Source organism: Ambystoma mexicanum, chromosome 4p (genome assembly GCF_040938575.1).
Source record: "Ambystoma mexicanum isolate Mex_15411 chromosome 4p, UKY_AmexF1_1, whole genome shotgun sequence".
In the NCBI taxonomy this organism is placed as follows: domain Eukaryota; kingdom Metazoa; phylum Chordata; class Amphibia; order Caudata; family Ambystomatidae; genus Ambystoma; species Ambystoma mexicanum.
The window spans coordinates 968,120,134-968,136,164 of record NC_090927.1 but is presented as its reverse complement, the minus strand read 5'-3'; the positions used below and the strand labels follow the sequence as shown (position 1 = coordinate 968,136,164).

The 16,031-nt window shown below is 43.6% G+C and overlaps 1 protein-coding gene across 1 annotated transcript in view; it reads right to left on the bottom strand.

Annotated features, from left to right (window-relative positions):
- The window catches only part of CD164 (CD164 molecule), a 693,925-nt gene that overhangs the window by 319,000 nt on the left and 358,894 nt on the right, over positions 1-16,031 (bottom strand). The window contains exon 4 of the mRNA XM_069606541.1: positions 14,835-14,915. Within this exon, the coding sequence (XP_069462642.1) occupies positions 14,835-14,915 (81 nt within the window). The remainder of the gene's footprint in view (positions 1-14,834; positions 14,916-16,031) is intronic.

Below are 16,031 nucleotides of genomic sequence, written 5' to 3'. Positions count from 1 at the left end.
CAAACCCGTAGGGTTTCCCTCAACTCCAGATTTTGCCTGATTCAGCTTAAAGTGCTCCACAGATATCACTACACCCAGCCAGATTACAGCTATGCTCTCAGACAGAGTCAGGATCCTGCCATATGTGCTGCGCAAATGAAGCTGGGTATCTTCACATGAGCTGGGCGTGTCCAAGGCTGGATGGCTACTGGAGGGATGTATGCACTGCTCTTTCGGATATGCTTGACTGTAAAATTGATGCTACCCAGTGCCTCTTTCACAGATTTGAAGAATTGCTTTAATAGGCTTGCTGGGCTATGCATGTTGCTAGCGGTGCGCTGCATAGTTTTATTGTGGCTCAAATCCACCGTACTAACGATTAAGCAGTGGCTGCACACAGTTAACTGGGCCTGCGACACTGGAGATCAATGGGCCAACATGCAGCTGGCGGGGAACCACCCAGTTGATATTTGGCAGCCCTTTAGGTCCTACCTGCTGCGATATCAGGAGGAGGATCCTCATATATAATATGCTCTTGTTGAGTGTCGACTTATTTATTTGCCTGTGACTGCTGCTCCCAATGTTCCTTATACACTCATACATCTTATTGCATTTTATATCCAAGATTTACTGCCCGATCAACCTAAATGAATAATGTGATGTGATCTGTACTGTGAGTATACTGTGTTACCATGTGCTTTAATAAAGAAAGTTGCAACAAAAAGAAAATGATGAACGCAGTGAACGTTTAATCATTTCTGAAATCTAGACCAATGAAACCACCCCTATATACTTGTTGACAGACTCAACTTCCCAATCCACCCCTTACAGATAAGGGGTGGATTCAACATTATTGAGTGATTCTGCCTCCCACCGAGGTCTTGTGGGTTAAGACCTCAAAGTGGCTTTGCAGCGGATGCAGCAGTGGCTGAAGAGGTAGAAGCCGCTGCTGTGGCTGATCTAGCGCCTCTCACTTTTCCACCACAAAAGGTTTATCTTTGTTGTCCTCTCTGACTGGCCTGCCCTCTCCCTTTTCCAAAAGAGGAATAGAAGCGAAACAGGCGACTCTTCCAGGAAGATGAGCCTGCGTAGGAGTGTTGCTGAGGTTGCCTTATAGCATCGCTGAGTGATTTTGATGCCACTTCCAAGGTCTGCAGCTTCTCAAAGCTCTCGTCCACCTTGCTGCCAAACAACCTCAAGCCGTCAAAGGACATATTAAGTAATCTGGACTGTACATCATATGCAAAGCCAGATTTCCTTAGCCATGCAAATATACGCAAGACTGTGCTAGATGCCATGGATTTGCTTATACTCTCTGCAGTATCCAGTCCTGACTTGAGGCACTCCTCCATAGCCTCCTTCCCATCCTTTACCATCACCAGGAAACCATCCTGCTCCTCACTATCCGGGATGTGATCAGCCGCTGCATCTAAACAGCTCCACAGGCTGCAAGCAAACCTAGCTAATGTACAAGTCACATTAGTAGATTTAAGGGCCATACTACCAGAAGTAAAAGCTTTCCTCGCCCAGGCGTCAATCTTTTTGTCGTCCCTGTCAGGGGGAATGGAGGGATAAGCTGATTGTCTATTTGCAGTCGCAGCTTGAATCACCAAGCTTTCAGGTGAAGGGTGATTTGACAAATACTCCGGATCCAAGGGAGCAGGTCTATACTTTCCTACAAATGTATCGTTTATTGTTTACAGCTGGTAAAGACTCCCAATTTGTCATAACTCTCTTTTGAAGAGCTTTGTGGAAAGGAAGGACTAGGTCTTTCTGAGGTCCTTCATCAATCATATCAGTTGTCGTCCTGGTCATATCTTGGAGACACTGACTTCCACCCCATAAAATCTTTCACTCTTCACATAAGGTTCCTATACCCCGGTTCAGCATAGTCAGTGGGGTCAGGTCTTTCAAATTCTACCTCAGGAGAGGTATCTAGGCCACCGGCAGATTGTAGGCAGTCATAAAGGTCTGTCATTTTTGAATTAGTATCTACTAGTTCCTCAGGGACCTCTCTTGTCCCAAATCGAACAGCAGCTGATGTAATTTCCTCATCAGAGGTTTGTTCCTCAAAAATAGCAGACAGATTAAAAAAATTCCTGCCTGGGCTCAGGGTGGAACATTTTTTTCTGGTAAAGGTGGAATAGACCTAGTTTTAGCCATAGTTGTCTTCTTGGGAACCGGTATAAAAGATTTCCCCGACAAAGGCGTCGAAGGAATCCCCGAGTTCATCGAGGAGGGCTTCGATGTCGAGTAAGGTTCCAACGCAGAGGCCAAAGGTATCGATGCCATTTTTGGCTTTGACGAAGTCGTGGAAGGACGCGTCGAGTCGATAGCTGACTTCGACGATGAGGATGTCTTTTTGTCCTCTGGCAACCTCAATTTATACACCGAAGGTTTTTGTATAGTCTCATGAGGCGCTGGAGAATTATCGTCCGAGGAAGCCCTCCACTTTTTGTCGGATTAAGCGTGAGACGTTTTGGATTTCCCTCCGTCACTTTTAGAGTGGACAGGGGCATGCTCTTCACGCACATTTTTTGAGGGGGTCGGGGCCACCTTCTCAAAATATTTTAGCTTAGAAGCCCTAAAGACTTCCCATTTTTTGGGGGAATCATGTTTAGAAGGACAAGAAATTAACCTGTCGGGCGAGGAAGAAGAAGAGGACGAAGATCTAGGACGTCGCTTTTTTTGATTTTTTCGATGAAGAGGACTTCAAGCAACTTTTCGACCTCGATCGCCTCGACTCATGACGAGATTTCTTTCTCGATTCTCCTGAGTCTTTTTGCAGACTTGAAAGACTCTTCCCCCGCCGCTAGCTTACCTTGGCGTTCCTTAAGAGCTTTGTTCGACATGGCCTGACACGACCCGCACTCGTCGACTTGGTGATCAGGACTAGGGAACCAAAGACAGTTGTGGTGAGGATCCGTAATGGACATCTTTCTTCCGCATTTTAGACATTTTTTAAAACCTGTCTTGGGTGTTGTCAGAGTTGAGGAAGAAGACATTTCTCGATGAGAAAACTAACGTGCCGTATCGATAAACGAAGCAGAAGCTCGGAAAAACGGAACTGAACCAACGGGCGCGGCACAAGCCCTTTATACGACGGATGACGTAGACATTCTTCGAGGGACCAAGCTACGCGGCCTCGAGCACAGCGCCATCTGGCGAATTTTTTTGGCGAAACAAGCAGCAAGCTGGCGAATATATCTAAGATGAGGAATACGTGGGAGGGCACAATCAATTCGAAAGGGCTGATTTATATTTATGAACCTCGAATTACCATCATTGTGGCTAACCGTGGCTACTGTCTATGCCCCCAACGCTGGTCAAGAGGGAATTCCGAAGTCCACCCTGGGTCAAATGGAAATTTTCAGAGGGGGAAATATTGCTTCTGGGAGATTTCAACATGGCATGAGACCCCGCCAGAGATTGTAGTATACTCGTACATTATGTTCAACCTTCCCCTTCCGCCTTGCTGAAGCATAAATACGCACAACTATCCTTGGTCAATGTTTGGTTGGCTCTCAGAGGGGCGGATAAAGGCTATACGTTTTATTGACATGTACAGGTTTCGATCCCATAATTAGGTAGAATTATCCACATCACTACACATCCTATTAATTTGTCGGACCATGCTGCGATAGTGACAGAGCTAAGGGTCTCCTGAAAAACCCAGAGCTTATGGACCTGGAGATTCTCTGAGGAGCTACTGAGGGATCAAGTTATTAGGGACAAAATTGCAGAGCAGATACGAGAGTTCTTTGATTTGAATCTGGTAGGCCAATCCGCTATAAATATACATGGGATGCCTTTAAAGTGACTTTTTGGGCTCTTTTAATCACAGAAGCGACCAAGAGACATAAGCAGAAATTGCCGTTGAAATAGAATTGGAGGAAGATCTTAGAAGGGTAATGAAAAGTTTAGAAACAAACACGAATTACGTAAAAGGCATATAGGGGGCCGCGGCAGGCAGGCTCAATTTGCACCATATTAAGAAAGCAAAAAAGTCCCTGCTGTATCTTAATCAAAAATATTATATCAATGCTAAGAAAATGGACAGACTGATGGCTAATCAGTTTCACCAGAAAATGATATCACAGATTACACAACAGATTCAGCTACCCTCAGGTGATAATTACCGAAACTCCTCACATACTTACATTTTCACACATTTTATTCAGACCGCTATCGATCGGAACACGCAGGCTCATTTACAGAAGGAATGTCTGCAAAAGACTGTCCTCCCTTGCTTAACAGGAAGGGATGGAACAGGATATCACACAAGACGAAATTATTTGGGTTATTACTGATCTTCCCCTGAATAAATCGCCTGGATGGATACCCGGCTATATTTTTACAAACCATATTGGAATTTATTAGCCCCCAGATTAACCCAATTATAGAACTCCTTTGCGCATACTGGTCCTATCTCCCTTACTATGGAAGAGGGAAAAATGGTTATATTCCCTAATCCTGGCAAAGACCCGAGTAGTTGTGGGTCATTATCGCCCAATTGCTCTAATGAATTTAGATGCAAAAATATTTACAAACGTGCTTGCCACTAGGATGGAGATCTGTTACCCTCATTAATACAGACTGATCAGATGCGTTTTATTAAACAGGGACAGGCCCATAATATATTTCCTTCTTCATCGGCCTCGTATATCTGTGCCCAGTTTTGTGCAGGATCTGCAGAGCTGCATTCTCGCCCAGCGTAAAGATATGGCTAAATGGATAATTCTTGGGCACTTTAACCTCTGGAAACGGGATCAGTCTGATCCGAGTGCTATAGAACAAGATATTTAGCCAAGGTTGGCTTTTTACAACCCAGTGATGAACCCACCCATATTCAAGGCCACACTCTGGATTTCTCCATGTGTCCATGGTCAGATCATTTATTTGTTGAATTTTCCATCACTTCCTTGCCCCCTCTGAGGAATAGAGATACCAAGCACATATGGGCAAGCTCTAGGAACTTGGAGATTGACCCCAGACATAATCAAGGAGCTAATGATTCCAACTAATGAGCTAATTTTACGTCTTGACTCCACAGAGGAGATGACCAACTCTATGCTGGATGCGTTGAATAAAATAACCAATTGTCTGGTGCCTGTCAAAGCCAGGAAGGTTATTGACAGACCTACCAACGTATAGTTCTCGGATGAACTAAGAATCCTGCGGGTACAGAAAAGTAAAGATTTCTACCAATGGAAATAATCCCGTAACATGGAGGAGAAACAAAGGTACATAACATAAGATAAGAACTATAGAATTGCATTAATTACTGCAGAAAAGTTCATTTATAATGCCAGAAATGATATTGCCCAACAGCAATCTAAAGAGATTTTTAGAATCCTTAAAGGGCTTGAGAAACCAAACATCTCTCAAGAGGATAGTATTTTGAGAGATGCGAACTGGTGTAGCAGTATTCAAAAAGCTATGTTAGAGAAGTTAGAAAAATTAAGAGCAACATTGATAAAGAGAAACTCTTAGATCAGACTTGTTTACCGATCTTCGACGCAGGCCCCTCTCCTATCCTTAATAAATACCAATCAGGCTTTAAGCTGGGCTTCAGCACAGAATCTGCTCTTTTGGATCTTAAATCGAACATGTTGAGAAGAATCAATGAAGGACAAAACAGTGCTTATGGCTTTGGGTTTATCTGCTGCGTTTGATCTGGTGGATCACTCGCTGCTCCATCAAAGACTTTGCGAAGTTGCTAAGTTCACTGGCCATGCTTTAACCTGGATCAAGTCTTTTTTGGGTAAAAGAACCTTTAGCGTCTGTAGTAATATGGCAGAAGCCTCTCCTGTTCCTTTGAAGTACGGGGTCCCGCAAGGGGGTTGTATATCACCTATTCTGTATAATATCTTTACAACCCCCTCTTTACCCTGCTAGAAAAGAATGAGATCTGTTTTTCAAACTATGCCGATGACACACAGTACATTATCACTCTGACATTACCTGGAGGATGTGAAACAGATTAATAAGATCTATAGTCTGATTCATGGCTGGATGTGTGCAAATGGCTTGGCACTCAATTGTGAAAAAGCACAACTTATGATCATAGGTTCCAGCCGTAGACTGAATAATCTCAGTACTGACTATTCCCAATTCCTAAAAGGAGACTGTTTAATCAAGATGAAAGATAAAATACAGACTTTGGGGGTTACGTTTGATCAATTACTCACAATGAATGCCCAAGTCAGTAGTCTTGTATCGACGTCTGCCTATTACATCAGATTATTGTGCTATATCCGACCCCATCTTTTGCAAACATCTTGTGAAACTGTAGCAAGGGTCATCATTGGCTCCAAGATGGACTACTGTGGTAGTCTCTTGATAGGCATTGGTAAGAAAGAGAAACTCTAAATGATTCAGAATAGTACAGTAAGGGCCATTCTAGGCCCCAAGAAATGTAATCATGTCTCTGATGCTAGGACAAGTCTGCATTGGTGCCCCATAGAGGCAAGAATTGAATATCGCCTGCTTACGATCACATTTAAATGTCTAACCGGTCAATTCCCGGCTTATGTGGCAGACAACTTTCAGAGTAAGAGAATTACCAGGAATTTGAGATCCAATCATCTCAAACACTTAGAAATCCCCATGACCAATCAATAAAGGTGCTTTTTGGGTAGCGGCACCCAAAACGTGGAATGCCTTGACCTTGGATCTCAAAAGTTGCAAGTCCCTTGGTATCTTTAAGAAAAAAATTATAAAGGCATTTATTTGGTTAGGAGATTCATTGCTTCTACTTGATAGTGTCCAGGTTAGGTTTATCTTTGTCTTTTGCATCTGTGTTTAGGACCTTTGTCCTTGGTGCCTGTATGCCTCTGGAAAAGCCCGGAAAACTTAGAAAAAAAAACCCAGGTAGTGCTGATTTTTAAAAAAAAATAAATAGCACTTACCGAGATTCAGCTGCAGCTTTCCTGCTCTGGTCTCCGGTCCCCGTCCTCCACGTACAGCACTAATGAAGGGAAAGCCACCCAGCGGTAGCTTTTGTTTACTACAGCTGGCTGGCTTCTCCTTCATTAGTGCCGCAAAAGCAAAAGCCAGCACAGGAGGGCATCCATTTCACAAAATGGATGCGCCCATGTGCTTGCTTTTGCGAATTTTGAGCTTGAATAGCTCAAAATTTTACATAGGAAGTTTTAAAAAAGAGAATGCTAGTATTTTTCTTTATATTGCCTATCTATTTTTTAAGTAACATTTTTTACTAGACCATGCCTTTAAAGATAAATAAATCCAAATCCGTGATACAAAATATGTCCCTCTTTCCTACTGAAATCCTAACATATCACACAAACACACACACACAATACGGGTGGGCACAGGAGGGGATCAAACTCTTAAGGGTCCATATAACATTAACAGGGTTGTAAGCAGCAAACTACCCACCTTTGCTAAAAAGTATCCAGGGTCAACTGTTGAGGTGGGGTCCAATATCTGTCTCTTGGCTCGGGCAGATTAACTCAGTTAAGATGGTCACACTGCCCAAGATACTCTATGTTTCAAGCCCTGCCAATTCGGGTCCCCAATTCATTCTTTAAGCAATTGCATAAAGCAATCACAAGCTTCATTTGGAATAATAAAGCTACAAGGTTAGACCTAAGCCCGTTAATGACCCCGCCAGATAAAGGTGGGCTGGGTTTCGCTAATTTTATGAAATATCAGGCGCCATAAATTCAGGTACTCCGGGATTGGTGTGAGGGGTGGAGCAGGCGCTTAGCAGTCCTCGGTTTAGGGACAACCTTAGGTTGCCAAAACAAGAGGGACCCCGTCACCCCCCAATCTGCATGCAAACCCTATTACCAATCTTGTTGAAGTAATGGGATAAGGCAGTATCATCATCTGACAACATTCCCCTCACGCCAATTGTTTTCAATCCACAATTCACGCCCGGTCTAGATCCTAAGGCATTTGCTGAAAGGAAACATGTGGGTTACAACAGACTACAGGATATTTTTTAGGGACCAGACCCTAAATTAATTCTACAGTGTAAACAGGAGTTCGCTCTTCAGGAATCGAATCGATTCCAAGTTAGATAATGCATTCTAGCTCCCCCGGTGCAAAACGCGGCAGTAAGAGATCTCACGCCTCACATTATGGAGACATCCAACCCAGGGAATGAGGCCCTCATTTCGAACCTGCATAGACTTATGTATTATGCAACTCAGACCTCCTCACTTAGATATAAAAAACGTTGGCATCGAACATTAAGCAAGAAATATCAGAAGTTGGATGGGCTGTGGAAGGCAATACCTAAACTTGCCAGATCATTGTAAATCAGAGAATTCTGGTATAAATGAATCACGCAATGGCATTATACAACGGCACATCTACACAAAATAAAAACATCCCCTATCAGACAGGTGTTGGAGGAGATGTCGAATGCTGGGAGATTGGGCAAAACCACCATACATGTTGCCAAAGTTGGAAAAGTGTTGGAAGGGAATTAATATATGACTCGTATATTTGCTTTGCATGAACCCAGTTCTTTGCGATCCTGTATTTTAGTGTTTACAGAGGAGGAACTGGGACATAGTTCTAAACAAATACAGAAAGCATTTGTTATGTTACAGTTGGCGGCCTTGTTGGTGATAGCTCAACACTGGAAGTCGGAAGATCCTCCACACATGAATTAATGATTTTTAAAAGTTTGGAATTTCTTCGCGCTAGAATGGCTGACGTACCCCATGCAGGGGAACCATTTTAAATTTGATGCAGATTAGAACTTGGTGTTAAATGTTTTGCAGCAAGACATATGTGGTGTACTGCTCCCGAAAACATTGTATACTGGGACTTTGTTGAATGGAAAAATCGGACTGCATACTCCTTGGAGCTGTGACTCCTTACCCCTGTGCATAGTAAGTGCGAGCAAGGGTTGCAATGTGTTTTGAAGTTTATGAAAATGCAAATAAAAAGAAATTAAAAACAAAATGAATCTAAGTTTACTTTTTCCAATCAGGCAGTTATATTAGTTTCTTGTGGTACTACCTGCACTACTGGTCCAAAAATATCCACGAAGCTTTGTGGATTAAAGCAGGGGCACATGGTTCTATTTGTCTATTTGCTATTTTTGGTTGGTAGTAATTTTACTCCCCACTTTTATTTTTGTGGAGTATTTGCCTATTTTTAGGGAGTAAAAGTGGCCGATACACCCCTTATCTTTAGGGCTGGAACCACTGTGCAGATGCAGCCTCCCTGAAAGAGCGCAGACCTAAGAAAGTATATCCTATCCCGGTCTGGGATGTTGATATCTCCTCCGCTGCCTGGATGTCCAATGGCTTCTGAACCAAAGAAGCTCAAGAAAACCACCTTAGCTACAGTGCAAGTCTGAAGGTGGGAACAGAGGCAAAGGAAGAAGCCAACCCACCCTGGCCACTGAAAGGACCGACAGGGTGCCCTCCATTCCGTCAGGCAGTATCAGCCAATGATTGTATGTGCTTTGGCTCTGAGGGAAAAGGGAGTAGGGGAGAGAAGGTCCTTGGAATAAGCACCTCAAGGCGGAGCCTCGTTTCTTCTTCCTCTGCTGAAAGGAGAAATGGTCTTCCTCCTCTGAAAGCCTTTAAAGCCCCTAAAGGAACACGATATACCCTCTGAAACCCGTTGTGAGGAGGACAAACTGTTTGAGGGACTTCCCCATTTGGGTGCTCATTTTCGTTTTTTGAAACAAGTCATCCGTAGTGGAGTGGAAGAGGTCCCTTCGCTCCATAACTTTATCAAGGACACCAGACACATATGGTGGATCATATATAGGCTGGCCTCCTCATATCTCCTCTCAAACTCGGCTATATCCCAACACAGCCTTTGGTTGGCTGTAGCAAGAAGAGCACAGTTATCACCCTGTCGGAGCTACAGGGCAGACTTTTGGTAGCCCCTGCATCTGTAAGAATTCTGGAACATGTAATTTGCCCAAACCTGAAGCTGGAGATGCACCAGCTGAGGGCTTGGGCTGAATGTAGGCACAGCCACCACTGAAGACATGTGCTGAGGGTGGGAAGTTAGGCAAGGGGGACTCCAAGGGCAGAAAATGTTACCTCATAAATCCTCCTGTTGAGCACTGATCCCGAATGGGGTTTCTAACAAAGTTTGAGGGTCTCTGCCAGAACATCCTTTTACATGTGGATTCTGGCTTTCTCACCTGAACTAGAGGATAGCACCGCCATTTCTGCCAGTGTCCTCCCTGGCATGGTGTTGTCCAGAAACTCTAGTAACCCTCCCACCTGCTCATGAAAGGTTCTGGCAGAGGACCACTATTTCTCCTCCGCATCATCACCCAAATCCCCCAAATGTGGAGAGGGTCACTTGAAAGTGAAGGCAAAACTGGGGAAATCATGGTTGTAGGACCAGGGAGCAAACAAGGCAGGTACCGATGGGCCCTGGCACAACAACACCAGTAAAGCACTTCCAGAAGCAGGCCACCTGAGGGAGACTAGAATGGCACAGTTGTCACAGGCGCGCAAATGGTGGCAGAAGGAATAACCAGGTCTGCTGGCTGTGATGGTAACATCTCTCAGAGAAAAAGCCCTACAGTGGCATTGGATTACTGGGGAATGCATGAGCCCCAGATGCTGTATGAAGAAACTGTCCTCCAAACAGCGTTGTGGCGATGGAGCAAGATGGCCCAATGAGGACCGAGGAACCGGAAACCCTTACAGTCCACATCCTCACAACAACCAGAGGCCCAAAAACACCAGTGGAGAGAAAGAGCAGAGGTGAGGGGGAAGGTCAGCGATGGAAACTGACCACTATACGAGCAATGGGTTGAACTCTTGATGCAGTGGGACGCTATATGCTGGGGGCCTCAACCAACGAATGAGTCTTTTGGCAGTAGCTGTTGCCACACAAATGTTAGGCCTTAAGGAACTTCCAGGGTCACAGGGTCCAGGTCAGAGCCAAAGCACATACAATCACAGATGCTGGGCTCCACATGGCCGCCATTTAATTAACCATGGCACCATCTTGTCCAGAGGCTTAGCATGTCCCTGCTGCATTGATACCTTCCTTGGCATTTTGAGAAACTGCACTGCTACAGATACTCTTGTCTGGAGCAACCATCTTGGAGGAACTGGTAGACTTAGCCCATTTAAGTTTAGCCCTCCTGTAGTGATCCTCAGGCGCCCACCTGTTCTTAGGCTCAAGACAGAGTAACAACCCCAACATTCAGATTTAGCCCCTCAGCGGGGAGCTTTGAGGTTACCCCCAGATTTTGCCCCGAGTGGGGAACCTAAGCAAACTCGCTGGCAGCTAGAACCCATCCCAGACAGGAATCCCCTGGCTAGGGTCCTCTGAACTGGAGGGTTGGCAGGGAAGGGTGGAATAGTACCTCCTGACATTTTCTCTCCTCCAGGAAGTCATGGAAATGACAAGGAGCTCTGAAGAAGTCTTCCCACTGCTGCAGCCGACAAGCGAGAGAGCACACCAAGAACACAATACCTTCAGCAGTCACATCAATGTTCCAAACCCAGGCCTTCCAGACAGAGTGAATGGGTATTGGCGGTGGGCACTTGCTTCGGACAGCAAGCGCAGGCTGAAAAGACTGCTTTACCTGGCATAAGTCGAGAGAACTAGAGCGTTGTTGAAGGACTAGGGGGAACATCACAAGAAAAACATGGAAAATATGCACAAATAAAAATAAAACAAAGAGGAAATCAGTCGAAAACAGTTTTTAAAACAAGGCGAAGAATACCAACATTAAGATACAATCGAGATTTAGGGTTTCACATAGTACCAGTGTATCCCAAAGTAAAGCCAGTATTTCATGTAGGAATTTTATGGACAGAACATACTTAGTTTTTGTACTTTTGTGCCACAATCGAGAGGTGGGGTAGAGCCTGCCAGCGGGATGTGGCGCTGTAGTACTTTACTTGACTCACACCTTTGCTGGTTGGGAAGAATGGTACAACTTGTTGCAGACCCTACAGAGAAGCAATGTATCAGCCATGTTTACCCCCTAAAAACAGAAATGCTCTCAAAATAAAAAAAGGAATAAAAAAAAAAAAACACATCCAACAAAAGACACATACAAGCCTGCAAACTGCTTCTACCCACACAGCTTCTTAGATATGTTCAGATCCCCGATACCAGCTGAGCAAAGCCACTGGAAGGAGCGCCAATATTATTGTTGCCTGGCCCGATTAGAAACGCTATGATAAAAATGGAATTGGAAAGGTTTACATGAACTACTAGGTGCAAAGAAGCAAGAATTGCAAAAAGGTATTTATTCTTAGACTTGGCCAATGCTTCTGCTTGCCAAAAATACCGATGGAAGAAATGCAGTTTCTACTCTTAAATTTTTTTAAAATAAAATAAAGCACACTTTACTCCCACCTTTGAGAAAATGGTGCATAAAATACACCCACTTCAGAATCTTACCTGGAGCCCTGTTCTTTGCTCTAGAAAGGTTGTTGCATGCCACACAGCCATCAGATGCATCACACCCCTTTATTTCCGCCACTTATACTTCACCAGAACATGTAAAGTGTCAAAGTGATGAAAGCAAAAAGGTTGTGCTTCAATTATGGCCGGACCAAAAATCTGACCTCTGGCTCTAGACGTGAGACATTTTGGAGGCTTTTTCTCCCTTACTGTGGGCAGAATTAAGAGAATTGACAGATCTTCATAAACTGTGTCCATTAGCTTTTAAAGCCATTTGAAGTTCCCTCCAACACCAATTTCATCCCATACAAGTTTCGTTAACTAAACCTTTCCAAGAAGGGAAAAAGTACTTTGAGATTATACAGAATTCCAGCCTTCAATGCCATCAGCAGAAGATACATGGATATAATGTTTGAATTAGGCTTTTGATATTCAAGCTGACAATGTTACCAAAATTAAAGTGATCATATGGTTTCCGACACATTTTTACATTGAAAACGATGCAACAGTATTTATATTTATTTATTGAGTGTGCACAGTGTTTTGCAGACAAAAAACAAGCGCAATCAACATCATCAGGGCAATCCAAAATCGGGAGACCTACAAAAAAGGGAAAGGTACTTAGCAACTGACCAGTGGATATTGGTGAGCTCATGCTACATACAGAAAATGGGGACAGGACAGATGATAGTCTGAAAAGACTGGCTTTATATGTGGTAGTATGTGCAATGATTTGGGTAGTGGTTAGTCGATGTGGAAGTAGAGGGAGCACCTCTTTGGTGAACATTGGAAGGAGTGGATAGTAGAGTTTAACATTTGGATGAAGAGGTTTCCAGTGGTGTGCAGCAAGAAGTGGAGGCATGGGAAAAGCACATGGGTGGTGTGGGGGTGATGGGTGGGAGGGGGGTGGCAGGAGACAGATTAGCTAGATTGGGAGTGCAAGCTCATGCAGGTTTTTGAAGATAAGCAGCAGAAATGTAAAGGTGGACAGGTTTTCATAGACATCTAACCGGCATGGAGGCAGTTCTTTGAAGAGGGAGAAGAGTGGAGAACACTGTAGAGGGTGTGGGTGGTGGAGTATTTTATCTAACAGGGAAAAGGAATAAATATGCTGGTCAAAGAGTAGGCTGGCACAATAATTAAGACAACCGAGTATCAAGGTCAGAAAGAGGGTTTAGTTGGCATCATTGAAAAGTGACAACTGTTCCTGCTATTAAGCAGGTTAATCTTGGGCACAGTTGAGGTATTAGTAAGAATTATGGGAGAGATAGAAGTCTGGTGGAAGAGAGATCTATAAAGGAAGAAGAGAGCAAGCCTGCCCAACTCGTCGCAGCCATGTTACCACATTTGGTGAAACAGCCGTTTTGCTGCAATTTCTGCAGCCTTTTTAAGGGGGGATGGAGGGGGTGGTTGGTTCAGGAATAATAAAAATATGTTTAAGGTTAGTGAGGTTGGGAGAGTGTGGGTGATGGGAGCTATGAGGGGCTTGCTCCCATCCATACCAAAATTATGTCAAAAAGAATATTTCAGTGAAACAACAGCGTAAAATGGGCCAGATCCGAAGAGAGTGGGTAATGGAGGCAGGAAGGTAGATTACTTTGTCTTGCAAGAGTTAAACATAGGACAGCGAGGTGCCACCTAATAACAGTTAGCCCAGAGGCAATTAGATAGGCAAGCAGAGAAGTCAGTTGTAAAAGTAGGGAATACATAAGGTATTGGGGCATAGTCCTATATGACTACATACCTATCAGCAAGCATGGCTTTTAGTGTCAAGAAGAGTATGCAGGGGTGAAATTAGTAGTAATTGGATTGGTGAAGCAAAATGATTTTTGGGACTTGAACCCTGCTTAAAGAGCCGAGGGCATTGATATTCGCAAGGAGAAATGGGGTGGGCAGACCCTTGAGCCTCATCCGAAGGTGGTGCTGCAGGTCTGTTTTAAGCAGATGGATAAGAAGGCCTGTCCAATAAACTAGGCCTATGGAGGATTGAGGAAAAAAAGAGGGAGGACAAAACAACTTCAGCTAGGTAAGGGGACGGGAAGTAGGGTCTCAATTTATGTTTGAAGACAGTGGGGAGATATAACCAGGTTGTGCGGGGAATAACTGGGGGTGGCAGGGACAGCGATTCTGAAGCAGCAGGTGAAGCGATCACTGGAGAAGGTCAAATTGGAAGTGAGGCATCAGAAGGAAAAGAAGAAACCAGGAGGGTTATTTTGAGATGGTGGTGGGTTGTGAAAGGAGGTACAGAAGGAGGTTAGAAAAGAGGCAGCGTTGAAATTGGTGCATGGGAGAGATTTTATGGGAGGTGGAAGCGTTGCACGAGTGCCATTGGGACATCAGTGGGGATGGAGTAAAGGCGGCGGTCTAGGTCACAGGCGAAATTAAGAGGTAGTTCAAACAGCATCCATTAAGACCATTCTGTTGAAAACACTTCAAAAACAGTTACTATAAACTGATAATTGAATACTTACATGAACAGGTTGAGAGTGTATCGATGATAGTACAGTTCTGAATAACATTTGTTGCATTCACACAGCTATTGCCATTTGAATCTAAAAAAGAAAAACATGTAATAAATATTGGATACTACATTATTTTAAAATTTCATATAAGCAAACAAAGATGAGCGTGTTACTAATGACAAGGAATTAGCATGTGACCAAACTGGTAAAGACCAGGCCCCTTTCCAGTTTTTCCTCGGAGGAAAAATTCCAATTAGTACATAATAGCAAAAATTATCTCCAGATACGATGGGGATAGGAGGAAATAGATCTATAACAAATGTATGCCCCTGTCCTCCCCATGACAAAGCTCAACCATCACACACCATAGTTCATCAAAAGTACGGATACATGTTTTGCATTGTAGCAATCGGTGTCGAAGATTGCATTTATGGCAGGGGGTAAAAACTAAGTTGCAAGCTACTAGTCAGCCACGACAAAGTCACTCACCACCACTATTCTACACATATAAATCACAACAATAATTCATAAGAACAATCATTAACATTCATAATGTCCGCCAGTATACGTTAATACGCAAGAACTTCCTAATTAAACCCTTAATTGATTCAGCTTGTTAAATATCAGATTCCAAACTTGCCAGGGGTAGAGATGCCTCCTGTTTCTTTTCCCGTTGTAATGAGCAATGTCTCAGTTGTTAATATCAGAATCTTTCCTTCTCATCAAGACCAAAGTCCCAATGGCCCATCTGCCAAAAAAAATTCCGTTAATCCTTGTGTAAAGCTTTTTCCTTGGATTGGAGTAAAAGGTGAAGGGAATGTGCTCAGACTAGTCACTGCATCCCAAGCTTCCAGCGTCCCTCGTAACAGGATTTATGTAAAGACCCTTAGCTCCGAGTTTTATGTAGCCATGCCCCAGAGCAAGTATATTCACCAGCTATGGCCTGCTCAGCAAAGACAGTGCTTTTGCGATACCATCTGCATACATTCTGCTTTTTTGTTTGAGAGGCTAGATAATATTTGTTTAGGTATGGGCATGCAAGCCCTCCTTGATCTTTAGGTGCCATTAAAATTATTTTTCACTTCCAAGTTTATCTTGCCCCATTTTAAACTTCATAATATCTGTCTGGATACCCTTGAGGAATTCTCTTGGATTTTTTATAGAAACCTTTTGAAAAAGTTAATTTAATCGAAGCATTAATTTTTC